General features: G+C 39.8%; 1 protein-coding gene across 1 annotated transcript in view; it reads right to left on the bottom strand.

The window, feature by feature from the left end:
• Nucleotides 1-27337, bottom strand: part of triqk (triple QxxK/R motif containing) — a 64975-nt gene that overhangs the window by 10668 nt on the left and 26970 nt on the right. The window contains exon 3 of the mRNA XM_059978702.1: nucleotides 8599-8684. Coding sequence (XP_059834685.1) covers nucleotides 8599-8684 — 86 coding nt within the window. The remainder of the gene's footprint in view (nucleotides 1-8598; nucleotides 8685-27337) is intronic.

Here is a 27337-nt window from a genome sequence, read left to right as displayed (position 1 = left end):
AAACGAGAGGACATGATTTGAGAGTTAGGGGGCAAAAGTTTAAGGGAAACACGAGGGGGTATTTCTTTACTCAGAGAGTGATAGCTGTGTGGAATAAGCTTCCTGTAGAAGTAGTAGAGGCCAGTTCAGTAGTGTCATTTAAGGTAAAATTGGATAGGTATATGGACAGGAAAGGAGTGGAGGGTTATGGGCTGAGTGCGGGTAGGTGGGACTAGGTGAGATTAAGAGTTCGGCACGGACTAGGAGGGCCGAGATGGCCTGTTTCCGTGCTGTGATTGTTATATGGTTATATGTTATATGGTTAAAGAGTGAAGTGACATTTGCAATTTTCCTGCCCTCTGGGACCATGCCAGAATCAAGTGATTCTTGAAAGATCATGATTAATACATCCATAATCTTCAGCAACCTCTCTCAGCACTCTGGATGTAGTCCACCTGGCCCAGGTGAGTTATCCACCTAAAGACTTTTGAGTTCGTCTAGCACTTTTTCCTTTGTAATAGAAATGGCACTCACTCCTGCTCCCTTACAGTCATGGACCTCTGACACACTGCTAGTTCCTTCCACAGTGAAGACAGACGCAAAGTACCCATTAAGTTCATCTGCCATTTCTTTGTCTCTATTACTACCTTATCAGCATAATTTTCCAATGTTCCATTACCAACTCTCAACTCCCTTTTATTCTTTATATAACTGAAAAAACTTCTGGTATCTTGCTCTATATTACTGGCTAGTCTGCCCTCATATTTCATTTTTCCCCTCATAGCTTTTTAGCTGCCTTTTGTTGGATTTTAAAAGCTTCCCAATCATCCAACTTCCCACTCACTTTTGCTACCTTTATGGCCCTTTTCCTTGACTTTTATGCAGTCTTTAACTTCCTTTGTCAGCCACAAGTGCCTACACCTGTCATTTGAGAACTTATTCCTTTGTGGGGCATATATATCCTGCACCTTATGAACTATTCCCAGAAACATCAGCCATCTCTGCTCTGCTGTCATCCCCACCAGTATCCTCCTCCAATCCACCTGGGCAAGCTCCTCTCTCATGCCTCTGTAATTCCTTTTATTCCATTGCAATACAGATACATGTGAGTTATACTTCTCTCTCTTGAATTGCAGTATGAATTCAGTCATATTATGATGACTGCCTCCTGAGGGTTCCTTTACATTAAGTTCCCTAATAAGATCTGGGTTATTACACAACACCCAATCTAAGGCAGCCTTTCCCCAAGCAGGCTCAAGCACAAGCTGCTCTAAAAAGCCATCTCGTAGGCATTCAACAAATTCCTTCTCTTGCGTTCCGACACCAATCTGATTTTCCCAATCCCCTTTCATATAGAAGACCCCCAATACAAGTGTGTCATTACCCTTATTACATACCCTTTTCAGCTCCCACCGCAATCTCAACCCCACATCTTAGCTACCATTTGGAGGTCTATATATGATTCCCATAATTTTTTTTCCACCCTTGCTATTTCTTAACTCCATCCACTAAGATTCAACATTCTCCAACCCCATGTCACCTCTTTCTAGAGATGTCATTCCATCTCCTACCAACAGAGCCACACCACCGCCTCTGCCTTCCTGCCTGTCCTTTTGATACAAAGTATATCCTTTGACGTTAAGCTCCCAACTATGGTGGGAGAGAGAGAGAGTGCACGAGAGACTTAGTATATCATGTTGATGATCTTTTTCCAGAATGTAAACTGCATTTTAAGTTTAAGAGAAAATGAAGATCGACAGAAAGAACAAAAAAAGGTATATGATAGAGTTAAAAAATTGTAATGTGCCAAGTTGGACAATTATACTGCTACTCAAGCTTATGCAATACTTTGTTGAAATAGTGTTAGCAGCTAAGGACAGCAAGGTCTGTGCAGGAGGTGTGTGAAGAACTAAAATGATAATTAACCTCTTGAAGTAAAGACTTTTGGTCATTTACTACCTTGAATTTGACAGGAAAATATTCCACTTTATTCCTTCAAAACTCCTTTCTTTTTCCCTTAAAAATTACTAAACCTATAACTTTTTATATTTCTGATGAAAGGTGCCTGGCCAGCAACTGAAACCATGTGTCAAACACTGGCTGGAGTATTCAAGGACATCTTCAACGTCCCTGCATAGCAATCGGAGATTCCTGCCTACTCCAAAAGAGCAGCCATCATTTAAGTTCACAAGACGAGCAAGGTGAGCTGCCTGAATAACTATCATCCAGTAGCACTCATATGACATGCTTCGAAAGGTTGGCTATGACCGGAATTAACTTCTGCCTGAGCAAGGTCCTAGACCTGATGAAATTTGTCTATTGCCTCAACAGGTTTGCACCAGACACAATCTCACTGGCTCTCCACTCTTTTTTGGAGCAACTAGACAACTACAAGACATATATCAGGCTACTGTTCACTGATTAAATATTTCCCTCAGTTCTAATAACCAAGCCTCAAAACCTGGGACTCTGTACCTCCCTCAGCAAGTGGATCCTTGATTTCTTATTGGGAGACCACAGTTAGAACGTCTCTTCCTTACTATTAATATAGGCACACGTCAAGGATGAGTGCTTCAGCCACTGCCCTGCTCTTTCTACACTTGTAATTGTATGACTAAGCACAGTTCAAACACAATCTATAAATTCACGGATGACACCCCTGTTGTTGGCAGAATCTCAGATGGTGACAAAGTGACTTACAGGAGTGAGACAGATTGGCTGGTTGAGTGGTATCTCAAAAACCCTGCACTCAACATCAGCAAGACCAAGGAACTGATGTTATAGACTTCAGAAGTTGAGTTGGGATAACATACACCAATCCTCATTGAGAAGACTGCGGAGGAAAGGTTGAGCAGCTTCAAGTTCCTGGCATCAATATCTCAGTGGATCAATTCTGGGCCCAACACATCATGAAGAAGGTAGACAATTTTTGTCAGGACTTTGAGGAGACTTATAAGTCTCTACAGATGTATGGTATGTAGCAACCTGACTGCATTAGAGATTGCAATGCACAGGACTGGAAGAGGCCGCAGAGGATTGTAGACCTAGCCAGGTTCATCACAGCCTCAGTGCTCCCACCAATGCAGACATCTTCTGAAGGTGGTGCCTCAAGAAAGTGTGTTCACCAGCCAAGACATGCCCTCTTGTTATTACCATCAGGGAGAAGGTACACAGGCCTTCAAATTCACAGCTAATAATTTAGGAACAACCTCTTCCCCTCTGCCATCAGATTTCTGAATAGTCCATGAATTATCTTGTTATTCCTTTCTTTACACCATTTGTTTTTGTAACCTATATATTTTATGTACCTGCACCAACTGCTGCCAAAACAACAAATTTCACATCATGTCATCAATAATAAAACTGGTTCTGAATGCTTCAATCATGACCTTCTATTTCCAGTATTGCCTGTTCAAATTTCAAATTTCCAGAGCCCCAAATATTTTGCCTCAGTACTATCATTAATAAGGTTCTTTACTTTCCAATTTTCCTTCAATAAACTACATTTTAGTTATCTCAATTTAATGTTAGATGTTGTTTTGCACCACTTATCTCAGACGTATCAGGATTTGTGGTGTATTGTTTTAAGCTATGGTGATAATCCATGTGCACAATTTGACTGCAGTTATCTTTTCACATCTTATTCCCTTCCCCCAAAACAAAAAAAAATGATCAATCAAAGAATAAAATTTGCTTGTGGGGCTATTAAACAGGTGTATAAATATTTTAGAAGTACTAAAATTAGATTGATGTTCTTTCAGATGAGTGTGTGGCTAAGTACAGCTCCAATGCCATATTTAAGTTTGCTGACGACACCACTGTTGTTGGAGGAATTGAAGGTGGTGATGAATCAGCATATAGAATGGAGACTGAAAATTTGGCTGAATGGTGACACAACAGCAATCTCCCACTTAACATCAGCAAAGCCAAGGAGCTGGTTATTGACTACAGGAGGAGGAAACCGGAGGTTCATGAGCCACTTTTCATCGGGGGATCAGAGGTGAAGAGGTTCAGTAGGGTTAAATTCCTTGGCGTTATCATTTCTATGGATCCAGCACATAAGTTGCTATTACAAAGAAGGCTCGGCTGTGCCTCTATTTTCTTAAAAGTTTGCGAAGATTCGGCATGTCATCTAAAATTTTAACAAACTTGTTTAGATGCGCAGTGGTGAGTATATTGACTGGTTGTATTATGGCCTGGTATGAAAATGCCAATGCCCTTGAATGGAAACAACCTACACAAAGTAATGGATACAGTCTAGTCCATCACAGGTAAAACCCACCCTACCACTGAGTGCATCTACAAGGAGCGCTGTCGCATGAAAGCGGCATCCATAATCAGGGACCCCCACCATCCAGGCCATGTTCTCGCTGCTGCCATTAGGAAGGTGGTACAGGAATCTTTGATCCCACACCACCAGGATGAGGAACAGTTCTTACGCCTCAGACATCAGGCTCTTGAATCAAGAGTGGATAACTTCACTCAACGGCTTCTACAACCTCTAGGCTCTTTTTCAAGAATTCTACAATTCATGTTCTCAGTATTTATTATTTATTTTATACTTGTTGTCTTTCACACATTGGTTGGTTGTTTTTGTTCATGTGCAGTTTTCAGTAACTCCACTCTGTTTCTCAGTATTTACTGTGAATGTCCACAGGAAAATGAATCTTAGGGTAGCATATGATGACATACATGTACTTTGATAGTAACATTTACTTTGAACTTGAGTAAAAAACAAACTGCTTGAGGAACAGTGGGTCAAATGGCAATTGTGATGAGTTGCCAATGTTTTGGGTTGAGTCTGCATTAGACAGAGTGAAGGGAGAAGATAGCTGGTACAAATAGGTGATCAGGAGCAGTAGATGATAGACAGACTGAAGAGGAGTGAGATGATGAGCAGTTGTAACTGGGCGGGAATGGATAGGAGTGGAAATTGGAGATGATGGCACTTTTGTGATAAGTAGAAAAAGAAAAGGAAACAAAACAGAGAGAACAAAAAATGGAAAGACCTCCTCCAACCTCATTTATTGAACTCATGACTCCCAATGTGGCCTCCACTACATCAGCAAGACCAAGCCCTCCCCTTCCCCTTCTCATACCGTCTTGCTCATCTTTGGCCTTCTTCAGTCTTCACATCCTCGGTAAAGTTCAACACAAACTGAAAGAACAGCATCTCATGTTCTGCCTGGCAGTTTACAATTCAATGGTATGAATGTAGGAATTTCCAGTTTCAGGTACCCTTATCTGCTGTGTTCCTTCTGATCCATCTTGGGTTGCCTCATCTTTGTTCCCTTTCCCATACTCTCCTCCAGATCTCATCATCCATTCTGTCCCACTCCACCATCCCTCACAATTCCATCCACTTACTACCCACGCATCTGACCCACCAGATCCCTTTTCACTTCTGGTTCCCTCAACCTTACTCAATCCATTTATCAGCTATTGGTCACTGTTTTATTCCTCCCGCTCTCTTTATAGCGACCAGCTCCCCTCTACACTCCCAGATCTGATACAGGATCTCATCCTGAACATTGACAATTCCTTTCCCTCTACTGATACTACTTGACCGGCTGAGTTCCATGCAGCAATTTGTTTTCAGTTCTAGATTATAGCATCTTGCAGAACCTAAAATCTCTCTTTTCAAGTATATGCTGACTCTGGGAGGCTTTGTCACTTATAAGAAAACAGAAGAGTTACATCACAGGACATCCCATTTCACCATCATGTATCAACAACTGGAAAACATGGCAAACTTTACAACACCAAGTGATTTTCTCTCCTAGAAAGACCATATTGACAAAGTAAACAGCATAGAATGAGGCTTGCACATTCTAGTTTATGGGAAGCTATTTTCCAAAAGTCATTATTCTGCAGTGCCTTGGTCATAAAAACCTTCTTCATGGCTGTGAATCCAGTGTTTTGTATCAAAACCATCAAAGGGCCTCAGAGCAATATCATCAATGCTGCCTCGGATTCAAATAGAATTACAAACACACAAGTACAGATGATGTACTGAACTAATCGAAGCCAATGCAACCAGTATCAGGACCAGGATTGTTATGCATAAGTTGAAATGGGCCAGTAATTGTGTGCACGTGTCAGATGAGTGTTTTCTTAAATAAAGATCAGTCAGGATCAAAGAATGAATATGTAGCAGAAGAAACAGGACAAGTGCATGCATAAAACATTTCAGAAGAAAACTGGAACGTTCAGACAATGAAGAAACGATCCTGACAACAACACCTATATTATGGACTCTACCACTTTGAAAAACTTGGCTTTGCTCTAACAGCAGAAAAAAACCACATGAAGGAAGAGAAATAAATCTTCCCTCGACCAATGCGTGCAGCCTCAAATGTGGAGCTCCTGAGTTGCAAGCTTCCTAGCCAACCTGTTCAAGTCAAACAGTCTTTGCACTCGCAGATGCATTTTGAACAAAAGTAAAGTAAAGAGGTTTCAGCAACATTCTGGATGACTGATATGGAGGAGTTTTGACAAGCGCAAAGGTTACTTGAAGAGCTTTATATTTGGATGCCTAAAGTATACATTACATATCAGTGGACTTCATTTCTAAATCACAGAATGAGTCACTGTGCACACTCACAATCAGCAAGTTGCACAAGAAATGGATTGCATACAAAACTGAAAAAGATGATATTGTTCACCTAGTGAAGCTGAGGAATGAGAAACATAATATTAATTGTCTCATATCAAAAAGATTAATAGAAATACTTCAAAATATAGTATTGTTAAAAAGTGAATGGCATAATATTTGTTGCTTCAATGACACTCAGTTTGAAGAAGCAAACTTTTACAAAAATAACAAATTTGCTGCATGCGAAGTATTATACAAAAGCACACTGACGAATGATGTCATATGTTTATTACAAATCACAATGCAGTTGGTGTGATTAGTATTAATGCTATTTAAAGAGCAGTTTTACAATGCATAACCATACCTAAAAGTAGTTAATTTGAGAATCTCCCACTCTGCATCTTTTTAGTCCAGATCAAACCTTAATCCTGAAGATGAAAGGAAACTTATAACTTAGTATACCCTGTTCATTCGACAGGTAACCCTCACCTTCTACAGAGGAGTTCAAGGAACTTCAGAACATTGGAAGTAAAGCAAGACACTCAATTTCACATAAAGTTGGTTGATTAAAAATAGCTATTATCAATGGCCAACCTGCGCAGGTCAGTCTTTATACACAGAGATGCATTTTGAAATGAAGTAAATGGATCCGATAGAGCATAGAACACAGAACATAAAACAGTACAGCACAGGTATAGGCTCTTCAGCCCACAAGTTTTCCAACCTAATTAAACTAATCCTTTCCGCCTACACATGGTCCACATTTATCCATTTGCTACATATTCATGCACCTGTACCTGTGCTAAATACATCTACCATAACTGCCTCCACTACCACCAACAGTGTATTTTAAATAACCACCACCATCTGTGTAAAAAAAACGCCCTGCACATCACCTTTCAACTTTCTTGTCTTAAATGCATGCTCTCTAGTATTAGACATTTCAATCCTAAGGGAAGAGATGTCAGTTATCTACTACATCTGTGCCTCTCAGGTCTCCCCTCAGCTTCCACTGCTCCAGAGGAAATAATCCTAGTGTATCAAACCTCTCCTTTCAGCAGATGTTCTCTAACTCTTCCACACCAACCCAAAAGACTCCACATGGAGGTGACATTTTCTATCATGGGCTGACAAGAACTGAATGCAATACTCCAGCCTTGGATTAAACAGAGGTTTATAAAGCTACAGCATATCTTCCCGATTCTTAAACTTCATGCCTTGACTACTAATCCTTTCTTTACCGTCTCATCATTTAGAGGCAAGAGATCCAGCCTAAAAAGATGAAGGCTGCTCATACTGAAGGCATCGCTAGGGTGAATGGATGAATACAGAAGCAATGCAGATTATAAGAAGCTGATTGATAGTTATTGAAGGGAACGGGCAACAAAAGATAGAGAAACTGAGCAGGTTTGTTGAAATTGAAGGACCGCAACTGTTGGGCCTAAATGAAAGTGGAATTCATTACACTAAGGGGTTGCTCTGTGCTCTATTATTTTCTTACACAATTCCTTCTAACTTTTTAAAAACCACGAGTAAAGCCTCCGATGAATTATCATACTGCATTGGGCACTTTTAAGATCCTTGGGTAAAGAAATACAAGTAACATGAGAAACAATTTTGTGAGTAGCTAATGCCTATGACCTGGAATGCTCTGCCTGAGAGGGTGGTTATAAAAATAACATTTAAAAAAGACAATAAAATTATTGACCCTGTGCAGAAAGTACACAGTGCAGTAGGATAAACCCAATAGCTAGCCAAAGTCCCAGCAGAAGTATGTGGGTGGATGGGCTCCTTCTGTGCCTAATCATTCCAAGTAGCTTATAATTTTAGCCTACTTTCAAATATCACCACAGGCATAAAGTAATTTGTTTTAAGTGCAATGCCACAGAAATACTTGGCTCCCTGGGTCTGCATGGATTCTTAAATATTATCAACAATATTTTAGAGAACTAATCAATATTTAGGTCAGTTGTCTTTAAGGAAAAAAAATCTGATACCTATTTAAATTTAATAACCACACACACCCTTATTCCTGGTGCTGTTTTCTTTGCTTCTGCTTTCAATCGCGTTGCTTTTAAAACTGATTTGGTTTTCTTATAATCTTGTTTACCTAAAGGCAAAAACAAAATGTTACTTACATACACTATATCTTATAAAAATGACTTTTCAAACAGTTATTGAGCATTATTAGCAAACTGGGATGTATGATGTCAAATTGAAATTGATATTCCAGAGGAGAGACCGGCCAACACATACAAGATGCTGGAGGAACTCAGCAGGCCAGGCAGCATCTATGGAAAAAAGTACAGTCGACGTTTCGGGTCAAAACCCTTTGGCAGCACAGGAGGATAAAAAGCTGAGGAGTAGATTTAAAAGCTGGGGGGGGAAAGGGGAGGGAAGAGAAAACCACCGGGTGATTGGTGAAACCTGCAGGGGAGGGGGATGAAGTAAAGAGCTGGGAAGTTGAATGGTGAGATGAGGTGACACAGGGAAAAGGGGATGGGGAATGGAGAAAGAAACTGGCCTTTAGTTTACTGTGCTAAACAAACATGTTTGTTGCTATCTAATGTGCTTAACTTCCAAAATTCTGTTCTATTGAATTAGACCATGACTACACTGCAGTTAACATCTACTAAGAATTATTTTGCAGTCTGTATCAAAATTACACACACTAACATACATTTCAGTACTAAATGTTAGCAATGTTCAATTTCTTGCTAATAATAGCATGTACAGTATTTATATGGCTCTGTTAAAGTAGTAAAATACATCAAGGTACTTCACATAAATACAAAGCACGCAGGTCTTTCAAACGTGTGGACAGTCACAAGGCTGCGGGACCAGACAGCATCCCAGGGCAAGTACTCAGACTGTGTGTGGCACAACTGGCAGGTATGTTTACAGCCATTGTTAATCTCTCCCTCTCCCAGTGTAGACTGCCCTCCTGCTTCAAAACATCCACCATTGTCCCTGTACCTAAAAGACCAAGGTAACGTGTCTGAACGACTGGCGTCTGTAACACTCACCTCAATACTAAGCAAATAGTTTGAGAGGCTGGTCAAGGACTACATCTGCAGCTTGCTACCACCCACACTGGACCCCCTACAATTCGCCTACCGGCACAACCGATCAACAGGCAACGCAATAGCCACAGCTCTACACAGCATCCTTACACATCTGGAGAAGAGGGATGCTTATGTAAGAATGCTGTTCAGCATTCAACAACATAATTCCCTCCAGGCTCAACAAGAAGCTCAGAGACCTCAGCTGGATCCTGGACCTCCTGTCAGGTTGTCAGCAGGTGGTTAGAGTGGGCTCCCTCATCTCTGACCCTCAACACAGGAGACCCTCAGGGCTGTGTCCTAAGCCCCCTCCTTTACTCTCTGTAAACCCACGAATGTGTCGCCACCCATAGCTCCGATCTACTATTAAAATTTGCTGACGACACTACACTGATTGGCCTAATCTCAAATAATAATGAGGCAAACTACAGAGAAGTTATCATCCTGACACAGTGGTGTCAAGAAAACAACCTCTTCCTCAATGTCACAAATACAAAGGAGCTGGAGAATAGAGACAAGCTAACTTTGTTGACATCAATGGATCTGGGGTTGAGAGGGTGCACAACTTTAAGTTCCTCAGCATAAATCTCACGTGGTCTGTACATACTGGCTGTGTGGTGAAAAAGGCACAACAGCACCTCTTTGACCTCAGACGGTTGAAGAAGTTTTGTATGGGCCCCCAAATCCTAAGAATTTTTACAGGGGCACAGGGCACAGTTGAGAGCATTCTGACTGGCTGCATCTCTGCCTGGAATGGGAACTGTACTTCCTTCAATCGCAGGACTCTGGAGAGTGATGTGGACAGCCCAGTTCATCTGTAAATGTGAACTTCCCACTATTCAGGACATTTACAAAGACAGGTGTGTAAAAAGGGCCCGATGGATCATTGGGGACCCGAATTACCCCAAATACAAACTGTTCCAGCTGCTACCATCCGGGAAATGATACCACAGCATAAAAGCCAGGACTGACAGGCTCCAGGACAGCTTCTTCCACCAGGCCATCAGACTGATTAATCATGCTGACACAACAGTATTTCTATGTTTTATTGATTATTCTGTTGTACATACTATTTATTATAAATTACTATAAATTGCACATTTAGATGGAGGCGTAACAAAGATTTTTACTCATGTATATAAAGGATGCAAGTAATGAAGTCAATTCAATTCAATGAATATTATCAAACAAAATGGAACACTGAGTAACATAATAAATTATTGGAGAATATGACCAAATGCTGAGTCAAAGAGTTGGTTTAATAAGCACCACTTAAGAAGGCAAGGACATTGAGTAGTATGACAGTAGGGAGAAGAGTCCAAATCTTCATATCCTAGAACATAAAATGAAACTAGCTGCTTTGGCATTGAAATGGAAGACCTGACGTCTCAAAGGGTATGAATAAAGAAATTGTGAAGAAAGGAAAGAACTTGGATGCAAAGGGACTGGAAAATAATGATATTAATTTTAAATGTTATTTTATTTCAAATTTATAGAACATAACTGTACAGCACAGGACAAACTGCTCGGCTCATTTGTTGTGCTGACCTTGATGCCAATTTACACTAAATCTCCTCACAATTTATATATGCAATATATTTTAGTACTAAGTATTAGCAATGTTTAATTTCTGACCTTGATGAATAGTATTATTCTGTTGAAAGGGTTCTGTTATCATTACTTTCAATATAGGTTCCAGCATTTCCCAGATTGCTGATGTTAAGCTAATAGGTCAGTTCTCTTTATTCTCTTGTCCTTCTTTCTACCCCCAATCCATAGGAACAGTTGAATCATCTTAAGTAACTTTGGAAGATAATAATCAAAATATCACCATCTCTAAAACAACTTCTTTCAAAGCTCTGGGATTTAGAGAATCTTCTCAAATTTCATCAGTTCTCAAATTAACCATTAGGCAGTTGTATGAATACAGACAAAATATGTAAAGATTGTACTCTCTGCTCTTTCATCCAAAATGGTTGTTTTTTCATCTTTGAGCCAAATTCCTCCAGCCATAATACTAAGTATGATTCCACAGTGTTAAGAGCTAAAAATGTTGGTCCATAATTGTCAGCAATTTTAATTACGGTGCTCCTCTGCCACTCTGGTATTTGAAGCAGGATCTTTAAGCTGACACCCCTTCAACTCTGCTTCCTCCTATCATTAATCCCTTTGGTCCCATTGTACTATTCAGAGCTGGAGTGCATTGTAAAACAAAACAAAAGCATCTTTTCAGGCTCTCTGTCAGGGCTCATTCATAGTCTTGTGGAAGCTAGTAGACTCACTTCACATTTCACTGTCAGACCCCAATTCATTAGAAGCCAGAACACATTTGAACCAATTTTGCTAGACTGGCCTGATCACAGTCAGATAGATCTCAAGCTACAAATACTGAATGACTTTTGTAATTTGATTCAGGATTTAAGTTATCGCGACAGTAATGAGCATTGCCTCCAGCTCACGCAATTGTGTATATAGAGAGATAGAGATATAGAGAGAGATAGGGATATAGAGAGAGAGCGATAGATAGAGAGGAGAGAGAGAGGGAGAGAGATAGGGATAGAGATAATGCTAGATTTGGCCTATAATTTGGGCTTTGTAGAACTAGAGACAATACAACTTAGAATCCAGAATTAAAATTGAATGGAAATGTTTGTGGAACTCAGTGTCCAGTCCTCTGTGAGTGACACACAAATTACCCTAATTTCATGTGATTGCTGTATACATTTTTTGATAAAATGCTGTCTCAGAGCTGGATGACTGCAAAATCTATATTTACTTTTAAAAATAAATGAGCAAACACCTAAAATACATAAAAATCCATAGGGAAGGGTATGAGGATGAGACGAAGCAGATGGCTCTTTTAGAGAACCAAAACAGACCCTGAGTAGCTGAATTGACTCTCTCTGTTCTGCAAAAGCCGTAAATCTACAATTCCAGATTTAGCTAAAGGCCTGATCAGGTACATAAAATATTTTAAAATATAGTTACGGATAAAGTATTTATGATCAACTGCAGCTTGAATTGAGTACTGTGCAGAGTGTGAAGCAACACATCATTATTGTCACATTCAGTGAAAAGCTTGTCTTGTGTACTGTTCACATAAATCAGATCATTACACTGTGCATGGAGGTCGAATACAGGGAGGCTGAGAGCAGTCACAGACAGTTGGAAGACAACTTGGGAGACAGTTCTCATCCCCAAAGACAAATCAGTATCCACTGGAGTAAACCCCACAAGTGCTGTCCTGAAACTGGAAATAGAGCAGGAGCAAGATACTGGTGTAAAGGACACACCGATGGGAGGGGAAGTAGAGGAGGGTTTTTATAAATGGGTCCGAGGTGTAGAGATGGGAAAGCACAGACTGGATGATGGGACAAGAATTACCTACAGGAGCACTGCCGGTAGAATGCTCGGCACAGGTGGCAGAAATTGTGGCTTTAAGAGAAGCACAACACTGCAGCAGGAGGAGGAGAGTGAACATACACACATCTGCAAACTTTTCTTTTTGATTTCCAATAACACTCTAGAGCCGGTGGACTGAGAGATGATGCAATCACAGTAAAAAATCTTTACTTTTATACACAGATCCTCTTGTAATAAAGATCAACATTAAAATTGACCATTTAACTGTTGTTTGTAACTACTGTACATGTTGGTCTTCAGTGACTGTTCTAGAAGGACATTTTTCCTCTATTTAACATCAACATTACTGCTAATTCAACTGAATGAAGCCCAAGTAAAAGGTCTGGGAAAATGAAGGTATTACTAAAAGCAAAAGGGCAATGCAGGTCCACAACAATAATGCGGGGACGATCATTTATTGCAATAATGGACAATAGGTGCAGGAGTAGGCCAATCAGCCCTTCAAGCCAGCACCGCCATTCAATCTGATCATGACTGATCACGCACAATTGGTACCCCATTCCTGCCTTCTCCCCATATCCCTTGACTCCGCTATCTTTAAGAGCTCTATCTAACTCTTTCTTGAAAGCATCCAGAGAATTGGCCTCCACTGCCTTCTGAGGCAGAGCATTCCATAGATCCACAACTCTCTGGGTGAAAAAGTTTTTTCCTGAACTCCGTTCTAAATGGCCTACCCCTTATTCTTAAACTGTGGCCTCTGGTTCTGGACTCCCCCAACATCAGGAACATGGTTCATGCCTCTAGCAACCCCAATCCCTTAATAATCTTATATGTTTCAATCAGATCCCTTCTCATCCTTCTAAATTCCAGTGTATACAAGCCCAATCGCTCCGATCTTTCAACATATGACAGTCCCGCCATCCCAGGAATCAACCTTGTGAACCTAAGCTGCACTCCCTCAATAGCAAGAATGTCCTTCCTCAAATTTGGAGACCAAAACTGCACACAATACTCCAGGTGGGGTCTCACCAGGGCCCTGTACAACTGTAGAAGGACCTCTTTGCTCCTATACTCAATTCCCTTTGTTATGAAGGCCAACATGCCATTAGCTTTCTTCACTGCCTGCTATACCTGCATGCTTACTTTCAGTGATTGATGAACAAGGAAACCTAGATCTTGTTGCACTTCCCCTTTTCCTAACTTGACACCATTCAGATAGGAATCTACCTTCCTGTTCTTGCCACCAAAGTGGATAACCTCACATTTATGCACATTAAACTGCATCTGCCATGCACAAGCTTGAAACAGACAGGATATTCCACTGACTCATTGAAAGTTAGGAGAAAGCACAATAAAAATTATGGAAAAGACTCTGATTGGCTTAATTGGAAAAGTATTTGCTCTGGAGAGGGGGACAATAATAAAATGATGTGAGGCAAAGGTTATTTAAAGTAGTCAGTGTGAGCAAGTCCAGGATCTTAGAATAACCAGAGAAGGTTGTTTGAGTGTGGAAAGCCTCATCACAGAGCAGTTATGGAAGAAACAAGTGCATCAGCTGAATGAAAAGTGAATAAATATTTAATTCAGAGCAAGTCACAGGACTATGTATCAAAAGCAAGGCAGATGAATTAGTTCTGATCTGGAGCCAAAGAAACATGATGGGTTTCCTTCCATGGCATAACCAGCAATGCCTTTATGATTAAAGAATGGGCAGAAGAGATTCAGTTGAGAGACCCTAAATGATCCATCCACTGACACCCTATAAACAGCACAAGTGCAAAATTGTTATTAATTTTTAGTAACTCTTTGGAAAGGAAAAAGTCTCAGAGTGGGCTTTAAAATAAACATTCCTTTGAATTTGAAATTTTAATGAAGCTATTTAATTTTATATCTCCAAACAGCTGACGTTACAACACATAAAATCTTATTTTTCAGCCTTAGATGTTTTATCTGGAAAAAATGTCGAGGAAAAACAGTTGCTAATTTCTGAGTCATGCGATTAGTTACCATAGCTGATACTGTGTTCTAAAAAAAAATCAAATATGAGTGAATCCCAATGAATAATGCATGCTATCCAATCAGCTACAAGAAATTTCTTGGTGGCATAAATTTTTGTATTACTCTCAACTCTGACAAATTGATTAACTTTGAAAATTATTTAGCATAAATTTACAAATTATTATACTGTGGGTAGGCAAGAACAATAAGCTGAGAAGTAGAAAAAAACTAAAACAGTAAAATTATAAATAAGTGTAAAAGAAATTAAATGTTATATTTAGAGGAACTGCACACTTTTAAATTTTAATGTATTACTGCAAGATCTTCCATTGGAAAATTCATGAAAACTGAAGTTATCAAAGAACAGAGGCTCAGTGCAAGTGCTCAGCAAAGACGGCAAGTAGAAATTTTGGAAGAAAAAAAAATGGTGATCTACTTTACTGGAATAATGTTTCAAAGTCACTCAGGAGCAGTCTGTGATATAAGCCGAGGTTGCAGGAGTAGAAAGGAGAACTACATGTGTAAATATACAGATGATGGGATTGCTGCACAGAGTCAAGGAGCAACAACAACCTCTCACAGGAGGCACAGTAGCACCTCTACTTTCTTAGAAGTTTGCAAAGATTTGGCATGCCATCTAAAACTCTGACCAACATCTGAAGGTGCATGGTGGAGAGCATACTGACTGGTTGTAACATAGCGTGGTGTAGAAGCACCAATGCCCTTGAATGGAGAAGCATAAAAAAGTATTGGATGTAGCCCAGTCCATCAACAAAGTAAAGCCCTCACCATCAACAAGGAGCATTGCTGCAGGAAAGCAGCATCTGCCTATCATCAAGGACCCCCACCATCCATGCTTTGATCCAGGATCAAAGTAAGCTACAGAGAGAGTTGTGAAATTAGCCAGCTCCATCATGGGCACTAACCTCCATAACATCCAGGTCACCTTCAAGGAGTGGTGCCTCAGAATGGCGGCATCCATCATTACAGACCTCCAGCACCCAGAACATGCCCTCTTTTCACTGCTATTATCAGGAAGGAGGTACAGAAGCCTGAGGACACATGCCAGTGATTCAGGAATATCTTCTTCTCCTCTGACGTACAATTTATGAATGGACATTGAACCCATTAATGCTACCTCATTACTTTTTTTAAAATTTCCTACTGTTTTTGCACTACTTAATTTTAATATACACATTATACACACACTTAGTGTAATTCAATTTTATTTTTCTCTGTATAATCATGTATTGCATCATACTGCTGTCGCTAAGTTAGCAAATTTCACATATGCCGGTGGTATTAAATCTGAGTTGGATTCTTTGTCTGTATGTATGTACAGTTTTTCATTGATTCTACAGTGCCACCTTTGAATGTTTGCAAGAAATGAAGCAACCTCAGCATGGTAGAAGGTGAAATATATGTACTTTGATAATAAATTTACTTTGAACAGGGAAGAAATCCATGAGACATGATGATGCTCGAGGTCTCTCCAGGATCACAACTATTAGAATACTAATGAGGAGATGGACTTCCAGAAGAAGCTAGGAGTTGAAGTTCAGCAATCTTGAAGTGATGGTGGAGTTGGCAGGACTGAATGTGCAAGTGTGAAGAGATCTTCATGAAGCAGTAAGATACTGAAAAGTGATGAAGAGCCTAGGCTTGTGCTTCCATGCTTTGATAACCTCAGGACATGTGAAAGAATTCACATTCAATGAAGTATGCTTGCAGTATTCACCATTGGTGAGTAGCAGCAAATTTGAATACATCACAAGAACTTGTATCCCTTTTCTTCCTTTAATTTTACTTTCCTAGTCAGCATAATAATAATTGAACTATGTGATTACTGCATCTTTTTGTAATTTGTCAGCAAATATAAATCTCTTTCCCCTCAGCACCTGAGAACTGGTGCTCAGAGATTTGAGAAATCAAAATACCTCCTTCCTACCCCATGTCCTAAATCTGTTTCATATTACTATATTTATTAATACGTGATATTTGAAATAATCCAGAGAGCACTAATCTTAGATATTGCTTGATATTTTCCTTCTTAATTTCCACAGTTCTAATTGAAGCAGCTGAGTCTTTTGCTGCCGGAGTTATTCATTTCCACAACGACCACAATTTCAGGCATCTGCAACCATGCAATACTCCAGAAAATAAACAGACAAATGGGAGCTTGAATTCTTTTTTGAGGTACCTGCCATCCTGATCAATGAATCTCCTAGTATCACTACAATATCACATATTGTTGTGTTCATATACTTCATGCTGTTCTCTGCCTCATGGTAACATGTTCTAAAGTGGATTCCTGCAAGGTAACATCTCCTTCAATATAAACACTGAGAGTGTCACACACCCGCACTGCTAGTCTCTTCCTGCTCTGCCACATACTCACTCGTCATTTGTACCGAGTTCACTGTAATCGTGGAATGACCACCTCCCAGAAAGAACATCCTGGGTTTCCATTCCCTCTTACGCCTTGCAGAGATTTTGGTCAAATTCAGAGAACTGAGCAGCAGGAAATAACTTCTGCTAACACGGTCACCCAGCACATCCAAAGTGCCCTAGAATTTACACACCATGCAGTAATTACTGGCAAGCTCGCAAATGCCTCCCCCATGTGCATACAGAAAAGTAATGTTAACTGTTTGCTTAATGATAACTAATCCAGTTGTCTTTTTTAAATTTTTCTTCATGGGCTGTAGGCAATATAGAAGAGATTTATTAGTTATTCATTGCTGGTTTCCCCAAGCATTTTTACAATGCTATAACATACATTATTATCCATTTGTAGGATTTATTAGCAGTGGAGAATGTTACCATTTCTAAAGCACCTCATTGTCAGGCTATAGCAATAACAATCCATCCCAACCTGAGCAAAACATACTGAAATCGGTGTTTATTTACTCCTGGTACAAAGCATATATGAAATAATGATAATTTCAGTAGAATAAAGATTAAGCAGAGAAATACAATTCAAACTCCAATTTGTCTACACTCTGGCACTTAATACTAATTTCCTCATGCTATTCTGTATGGAGACTGGAAGTAATATAGGTTAAATCCGACACAGATAAAAATTGCAAAATGCAAACATGAAAAATTCTAAACATGCAGTTTTGACCAGGTTCATTAACATATGAATGTCTCTAAATTATTTGATGAACTCTTATATCTCAGTGGCTCGGAGATTTATTCCCTGCAGATTTTAACATCCTGACTTCATTACCATACTGCATCAGTGCGATACCTCATATGCATTTTGTGCATGAAAAATTAATGCAATGCTTTTCCTGAATACCACTGAAACTGTTTTTGTCTACATTATACTATCGGTGGACAGTTGGATAGAAACTCGGTAAACTATTCACTTAACAAACACACAGCTGGTACAGCATCAAAGGAGTATCCTTTCACCTGCAAATGGACTCCCAGCTGTGTTTAGTTCTACCTTTGTTTTTATTTTTAACTGCAAATACTTAATTGCTTATGAGTGGATAAGAAAAAACACAGCTTTAATCCTGCAAATATATTCTAGAATAAATCATATGGCAGGCAAATTGATAACTGAGTATGAACCATCTTTTGATCTTTGCAATGAGATATTGTAATTTTAATTTCCCGTTCCTCAGAAGGCTCAGTGAACAACATCAAGAGAAAGCAGACTTCATTCATTTTACCTGTTTTTTACTCATGGCAGTGGTAGAAGAAACACAACTTAGGAGGGAGTGGTGCCAGATAAATGGCATGCTGCTGACGATGATCCACATGCAAGGTATTAGACAAAAGAATCAAACTCATCTGTGGTGTTGCCTGTATTTGAACTGCATGCATTCACATGCACAAGACCCACAATATCTGGATGAGTTAAGTAAAAATGTCCAATTATGAGCCAATGCCTTCAGTAGAAAAAAAAGAGGTAGACTGTGAAAAGAACACACAAACACAATAAAACCTGAAATTTAATAAAATGAAATCAAATACCAAACCTAGATCGATAGATTGTCTGGAATTCAGCTTGCTCAGTGTTTCTAGTTTTCCTGCAGTAACCACTGGATAGTGATTTAGACCTGATTCAGGGTCTTGATCTGAAACATCAACAATTTCTTTACCCCCACAGATTTGTTCACACCACAAGTTCTTCCAGCAATTTCCTATTACTCCAGATTCCAGGATCTTCCATCAATTCAGTTGAATAAAGTTCCACACCGAGAGCTCTCTTTTCTGAACCATAACATATTTACACAAGAATCTCAAATTATTTCACAAATCAGAACATACAAAATTACACACACAAAATGCAAGTAACCTTGCTAGAAGGGTCAACCGTTAACTTCTATCGATGCTGCCTGACTTTTTGAGTTTCTCCAGTATTTTGTGTATGCATAACTTAGTATTTACCCATTTTCTTTTTAGGCAGCCCCTTGTGATCAAGATGATTTACTTCCACTATTTTTCTGCTGCTCATGCTTGGCCTCCAAGTGCTCCCCATGGAAAGACCAGAAGTATCTGGAGCTTTCCACATGCTTCTCCAAGTTGAGGTCTACACCTATGAAAATTTGTACATCATAACACTCATTCCACTCAATGAACTGAATTACTGACTTGTAACTGAGTGCCAATTGTAATTCCTCTCCCATGAATACACACACAAAAGGAACAAGCAAAGGGCATTCATCTCTTCAGGCCAATTACATTAGGACTGATTTGTAACATTTTGATTGGATCACGCATCTAAATATAAAGAATTAAAAGTCAGGTTTATTATTGCCATGTGCCAATGTTTGAAGCATGGCAGCAATCAGGTGAATATATGCAAGAAATTCTAACTGCCCCATATCCAAACCATTATCAGGTACCCTATTCTGCATCATCATTATTAATCATTAAATACAGTGACACATAAAACTTTTATGATCAATTGCTGTAAAAGAATTTAGTACAAAAAGCTTTAATTGATCTAATACAAAGCAAGCATAATTTATTGAATTCTATACTGCTGTCATCATCAAATAGAATATGCAAATAGAATTCAGCAAGTCATTGATAAATTGATGAATTCTATGAGAACCAAAAAGTCATTACATTTGGGAATAAGTTGTAACAGTTAATTTATATTTTTAAAATAGGAATAAGATGGCTTGCAATTTCTTCTCATTTGCTTTGTCTGTAAAGACAATTGCAACAATATGCTGACTGAAAGTGTGACGTTATGTCAAAGGACACTGCAGCTATATGAGTTTGTGACCAGAAGGTTAACATTTTTGCTAGTAGCCAAGATTATATTTCACACAAGTTAACTCACAATTTGCGGCACGCTCTATAACTGTGACACATTGAAATAGGGGTTTTTATATAATGGGTCGTGACCAAACACCTTTCTAGCAGGGTACTGGGTGGAAATTGAATGTAATAATATGATAGCCAGCAGCAAATGGATTGAGCAAAACCCTCTCTACCAAGTCTGAGCAAAGGCTCTTCAAATAGCAACACACACACCAGAAGTAGGAGGAACTCAGCAGGCCAGGCAGCATCTATGGAAAAGAGAACAGCCAACATTTCAGGCCAAGACCCTTCATCTGGACTGAAAAGCAAGGGGAGAAGTCAGAATAACGTGGTGGGTGGAGGGGAGGAAGAAGTACAAGTTGGCAGGTGATTGGTGAAGCCAGGAGAGGGGAGGGGGTGAAGTGAAGAGCTGGGAAGTTGATTGGTGAAAGAGATAAAGGGCTGAAGGGGAATCTAATAGGAGGGGACAGAAGAAACAGGGGGAGGAGCACTAGAGGGAGGTGATAAGCAGGTAAGATGTGTTGGCTCTTCTAATAGCCAACAACCACCTCACAGAAAGATAAGTTACTTGGGAAGAGTACCGGCAACAGACTGGAGTGGCTGTTAATGTAAAATAGTTTGCAAAGAGTTATTTCCCAAATACAAGTAATTCTGCTATAACTCAATAGTTGCATTCATAAGAAACCTTGTACTATACGAAGTCACATTACAGCAGAATGATCTGTAGTTCCTTTCACAGGACAGATATAAACAGATTGTGATACAACTAATAAGGCCTACGTAACACCAGTAACATTTCCTCATCCATCAATCATGTTATCACCAATTCACGTTATGGAAATACATTTTAGAACAGAGCTACTTGTAGTCATTACACAAGTCAAGATATGTGCATCTTCAATCTGACATCAAAGTTTCTTAATCTAAAGTTTAGATACAGGATCTCTTCTTTTAACAGAAACTTCAATGTGGTCCAACAGCTCCCACAGCAGATATTTCCCAGAACCCAGCAGTTTCTTTTCCCCCCTCCCTCTCTCTATTCTGTCAGATTTGATTAATCTAAATGTTGGTCTAGTTGAATATTTGACGTTGCAAAGAAATATCTCTTCTCTTCCCCAGTTCCCCCAACCTCACTAACTGTTACTCTGGAATTAGAGGGTCATTTAAGACTGAAAACACAGCCAGTCACAGTAACTATTCTGCTGCCTCTGAATATCCAAGTCCATCTACCTAGTAGAAATATTTGAAATGGGTCAAGCAGTGAAAATTCCTTGAATTTAGGGTTCATAAAAGCAATTCATAATTCAAAACAGAGTGGCAATCTGTACAAGGCAATCAAGCTGGCAACAAAACGCTTACATCATGAAGAAAAATATCTTGTTTTTCTCTAAATTCAAGCAGATAATGCAGTAGGCAGTGATACAAAAGTGAAAAATAAATGTTCAAATGAGATTTAAATTTTTGTAAGTGTGTGTTGGTATTCAAAAATCTTACTGGTTTCACAAGGTTGTAGAGCAAGACTTTGACCACCAACTCAACGATGGTGTAGGCCAGTGATACGAACACTTTTTTACTTAAGCTTTTATTAAGGGTGGTTGCAGACACACCCAGCCCTGAGACACCAATCAAGGTAATTTGATTCCAAACAATTGGTTTATTGATCATTACAGAATGTCTCTCTGATGCTTCCCTTTTTATCAACCATGATTTCTTCTCCCTGCCCCCTTCCCACTCTCAGTCCACAACAGAGACCCACATCAGAATCAGGTTTATCATCACTCACAACTGTCATGAAATTTGTTTTTCTTTTGCAGCAACAATGCACAAAATTACTACAGTACTGTACAAAGGCTTTAGGGACCCTAGCTCTAGACTTTGGCACAGTACTGTACATCAAAACACAGAATGAAACATGCTGTTTGCGTCTGCAACCGTCAGTCTGTGGATGTGCTGGGGCAGCCTGCAAGTGTCGCCACAGTTACAGATCGCACTGTCTATCCAAGACACTAATAGGAGCTTGGGCCCTCTTCGCAGAATTCCTCTTTTGATATACATAGAAGCTCTTGCCTTCAAACCCTCAGCTCTTATTCTTACTCCAATATTTAAGCAACAAACACGTGCCTTTGCTATATTCAGAATATTCTTAACTCTCTCCAATAGCTCCACAACAAACATAATAAAAAAACGCTAGTACAAGGCCTAAGCCAGCTTTCCAAACATCCATTCCAGTCCATGTCCTACAATGTGCATTGCATACACTGCATATCTATCACACAGAGGTCCATCAGTGTTATGCAAGGATGTTATCACCATTAGTTAAAAAACGTGTGCTGTACCAACTGATTACTAGCCTTTTTCCTTTCTGTAAGTTTAAGAATCAAAATTCTCATTGATACATTTTAATTAAAATGTTTTTTTCTTTTCACATAATATAACCTTTAATGAAAACCCAAGTGGCTAAAGCCAGCCTTACAACTTCCAAATAAATCTGCAAATTACTTTCCTAAAGAATAAAGTAAAATTTCAGTTTAATTTGTGACTGTTGTACATAAGTAACTTCAAATATAATGCACTCAAATAATAGTAACTGAACTTACTCAGTATACTCTCTCTCTTAGAGTGAATTTATTTCAGAGATATTACATGTCATTTCAGGAGATTAAACAATATTTCAGCAGAATGCAACAACCCAAGTGGAAAAATACAAGGTCATAATCTCTGCTTAAAACCTGAGGATAAAAATACTGAATTTGCATATTAAACAATATAAAATAGTATTCATAGTTTTATAGCTTAAGCTGAATTCATTGCAGCTTGCCATTAAAAACATTGTCAATTCTATGCCAGTGTTAGCTTGACAAGTGAAATGAAAGAGTTGGGCTTTGAAAAAGCTGTTACTGTTTTTGTTCCCTGTTGTGATTTCATGAAACTGTTCTCAGTCAATGAGAACACGGTGAATGTTTCTTTAACTTTACGCACAGAAAACAAAATGCCCTTAAACAATTATGATTGCATGGTTTGTAGATTACTGGGTACCCTGTTCACCAACTCTAAACCCCACCCCAACAACATCAACCCTACTGTTTCCATTTTGATTTCACTCACACCACTCCAAGCTGAGTTTGGAGCACGTCAAACCTGATACTGCCTACTTCGACCTAATTCCAAGAGAGTTTCACTGCTGCCTCAGCTCATCTGTTGCTGAAATACTCACCTATACCTTTGTTATTTCTTGACTTGACCAGCCACATAATATCTTTATTCTACTCTATACTGGCTTCTTTAGTGTGCTCTTTATAGAACTGAAGTATAGAACTGAAGTTTGTTAGCTTTGTTTTGACTTACAACTCCCACTTGCAAATTATTCATTTTGCTGAACTATACTGGCTCCCAGATGAATTACATCATAGCTTTAACATTTTCTTTCTTGTATGGCTTACAACCTTCTGCAGCTTTTTCCAATCCTGTGCGGTGCCCTCTCCATACCAGACAGTGATGCAACCAACACACATGAAATACTGGAAGAACTCAGCAAGTCAGAAAACATCTACAGAAAAGAATAAACAGTCAACATATTGGGCCAAGACCTTTCTTCTTGACACGAAAGTAAAGGGGAAGACACCAGAATAACAAAAGATGGGGGAGAGGGTGGTGGAGAAGGAGTATTGCTAAAAGGTGATAGGTAAAACCAGGTAGGAAAGGTAGAGGGCAAGAGAGAAAGGAATCAAGATAGAGGAGAATGGACCGTAGGAAAAAGGGAAAGAGGAGGAGGATTGGAAGAGGTGATAGGCAAGTGAGAAGAGGTAAGAGGCTAGAGTGGGGAATAGAAGAAAAGGGAAGGAGGTAGGATTCTTTTATTTTGAAATCAGAAGGAGAAATCAATGTTTTTTCTTGTCATCAGGTTGGAGGTACCCAGATGAAATATGAGGTGGCCTCATCATGGCAGTAGAAGAGACCATAGATAAACATACGGGAATGGGAAGGGGAAGGGGAATGGGAACGTGCTGGACAAAGTGGCTTGTGAGGTGGTAGGTAAGCAAAAGGGGAATGCTATCCCTGTTATGATGCCAGGAGGATGTAGTGAAGTAGATGTGCGAATAATGTAGACGGTAGTGGAGAGAAGCCCTGTTCTTTGGAATAAAAGATATCTTCAATGCTCTGGAATGGAAAACAGATGTGACAGAGCAACAAGAGCTCAGAGATGGAAATTGCATTTTATTCTATCCCCACTAGCTGCATACATAGCCGGAGATTCCTACCAGATAACCATTTTGTCAAAATCCAGATGTTTATCAACAGGAATGTAGCACAAACTGCACTTGTCTAACCTCACTTTAACTAGCAAAATCATAACAATAAAATTACTAAAATCAAGCAGTATAACAACTGAGAACCAGCTAACTGATAGCAAATTCTAGTTCTCATTCAATGAACAAACTAGCCTTCCGAATAGCTGATTCTTCAATTTTACTCATACAGCTGATATTAAATTATACTGTTTCAAATTATCTCATAAAATCAGGGCAGCAATGGTGTGGCGTGATTAGTTTCTGACTCCCTTGCCTCTGGGAATACCATCCAGGTTTCTAATTTCAGACCGCTGCTCTGAGACACCTGCTGCATCGTGCACATTTGGATGTTGAACAAGCAGAGGATCAGTCTCTGATATGATGCGTTCTACAGAATTGCTTGTTGGCACTCGCTGTCTAAACTCGCATATACTTGGATCAGTACCAGAAAGCTGCCAATGTTAATGAAACCATATAATGGTTCGAGTCACCACCTGCAGAGGTGGAATAGAGAAAATTAGGGGTGTGTGAGGCGAGGACAGGATTGAATGGCCAATCATGCTTCTGTGTTTATATTTACACTTGTGCCATTTTTGCAAATAAAAACAATTATTAAATTGCAGAGGTAAGTAAATGTAATTGCTGCAGCTTTGGTGAGACTAAATTGGAATTTGTATTCTTTAGAGAAGGAGCTATTGAGCCAAAATCCCTGTCTGGTATACATCATAAGCTGAGTACAACTGAGGCTAGCTAATATCAGCCATTTGTATTTGTGGCTGTGTAAGTGCTTTGAATGCTTTTAATGCTGGATTCTTGCTCTTAGATATTAAAGTACAATACCTGATCTGACAGAAAAAAAATCAATTTAAAATTACTTTTCTTCCTATGCAGAAAAAATATGTTTGGTGGGAAATTAAAGTTTGTGAAATTGAGGCAAGGAATATTGTTTAAATCCACAAAACCGGTATACACCAGAATACGTTATTTTTTAGAAGCAATATTATATTTAATACTTCAAGAACTGAGGATGAATATACTTTAGAAGGGAGAACATGCATTCAACCTGAAGTATCGCAGCACACTTGAGAAAACACAGCACCCAAATAAGAGGCACAGTTGGTAGTGATTGTCCAACAGCATCAGTTACCTAGTGCCTGTGTGCAGTTTACATGCTTCCGCTATAGCTTCATGGGTTTCCTCAGGCTGCGTTGGGCTTCTTTCACAGGCTTTAGTGTCAGTGAATTGACTATTCTACTGTGCTCCTAGTGAATGGTGAGGAGAGTTGGTGGAAACTTTCAGAGGGAGCTAAAAAAGATGCCACCAGTGGTTTTTACAGAGCCAGGAGACTTCTTCCAGTTCATCCACAAAACAGCTTCCTCTTCTTCTCTTGTGTCTTTCTTTTCTTTTCAAGGTAGTTGGGGTTCTGTCAGAGTCTGTGATCTGCAGCTCAAACTACGGTTCTCTGCAAGTGGTGCGTCTTTGCACTGGCTGTGTGGCCTGGCACTTCACTATCTCCAGGATCGGCTTGGACGATGTGTCCTTCGGGGAGCACATCCATAGATAATCTGGCTCCTCACTGCTTTCACTGACTGAAACGTCAATTCAGCAGGCGGTACGTGCTGCTGTCAGAAGAAGGCCTCTGTACTTGAGCGACCCCTCCCTCTCTCTCTGTCTCGATGGTGAGTCAGAGCCTGTAGGTCTTCGGGTCGGGGGCGGGGGGCGTGGTTGAGGTCGCTTGGAGAAGTGATGTGGAAGACTGTAACATCAGAACAGCAAGTAGCTGGTCTTGGCTCTCGTAGCTGCAGGAGAATGACCTCTTTCTCCCTCAATGGGGGGGGGGGGAGAGCCTGTCTGAGATACTTAAGTGCTGGGTTATGGACTGCACTTTTTGATGCACTCTAGATCAATGTCTCTTGTGTGGAGGGGGGAATTGGGGCGTCAGCACTTCTTCTGGCACAAATGGGGGGAATGTTGATGCTGCTGTTACTTGTGCAAAGGGAGAGGGAGGAGGGCTTCGGGGTTCTGAAGTTTCTATGGGGTTTCTTGTTTTGTCGATGTCCGCAAAGGGTAAGAATTTCAGATTGTAAACTGAATACATTCTCTGATATTAAATTGAACCATTTGAGGTGTGAAAAGTACATTAAAGGGAAAATTAGTGAGGAATTAGATTGTTCTCTGAGCTGGTACAGACTATGTTGTAACCAATATGGAATATGTGATCACAAGATATTCTGCAGATGCTGGAAATCCAAAGCAACACACACAAAATGCTGGAGGAACTCAGCAGGTAAGGCAGCATCTACGGAAATGAATAAACTATTGATTCTTCAGGCCAAGACCCTTTATCAGGGCTGAGAACAAAGGGGGAAGATGCCAGACTAAAAAGATGAGTGGGTAGGAAAGGAGGCTAGCTGGAAGGTGATAGGTAAAGCCAGGAGGGTGGGAAAGGTCAAGGGCTGGAGAAGAAGGAATCTGATAGGAGAGGAGAGGACTATAGGAGAAAGAAAAGGAAGAGGAAACCCAAGGAGAAGTAATAGGCAGATGAGAAGAGGTAAAAGATCAGAGTGGAGAATAGAGAAAGTGGGGGTGGGAGGGAAATTTGTTTACTGGAAGGAGAAACCGAGATACGTGCCATCGGGTTGGAGGATATCCGTACATTAAAAAAGTGTTGCTCCTCTATCCCAAGGGCGGCCTCATCTTAGCACAAGAGGAGGCCATGGACCGACATGTTGCAACAGGAATGGAAATCAGAGTTTAACTAT

Source organism: Hypanus sabinus, chromosome 1, assembly GCF_030144855.1.
Source record: "Hypanus sabinus isolate sHypSab1 chromosome 1, sHypSab1.hap1, whole genome shotgun sequence".
Taxonomy (NCBI): Eukaryota; Metazoa; Chordata; class Chondrichthyes; order Myliobatiformes; family Dasyatidae; genus Hypanus; species Hypanus sabinus.
Note: the sequence above shows the minus strand (reverse complement) of the source record. Positions and strands in the feature narration are given on the sequence as shown.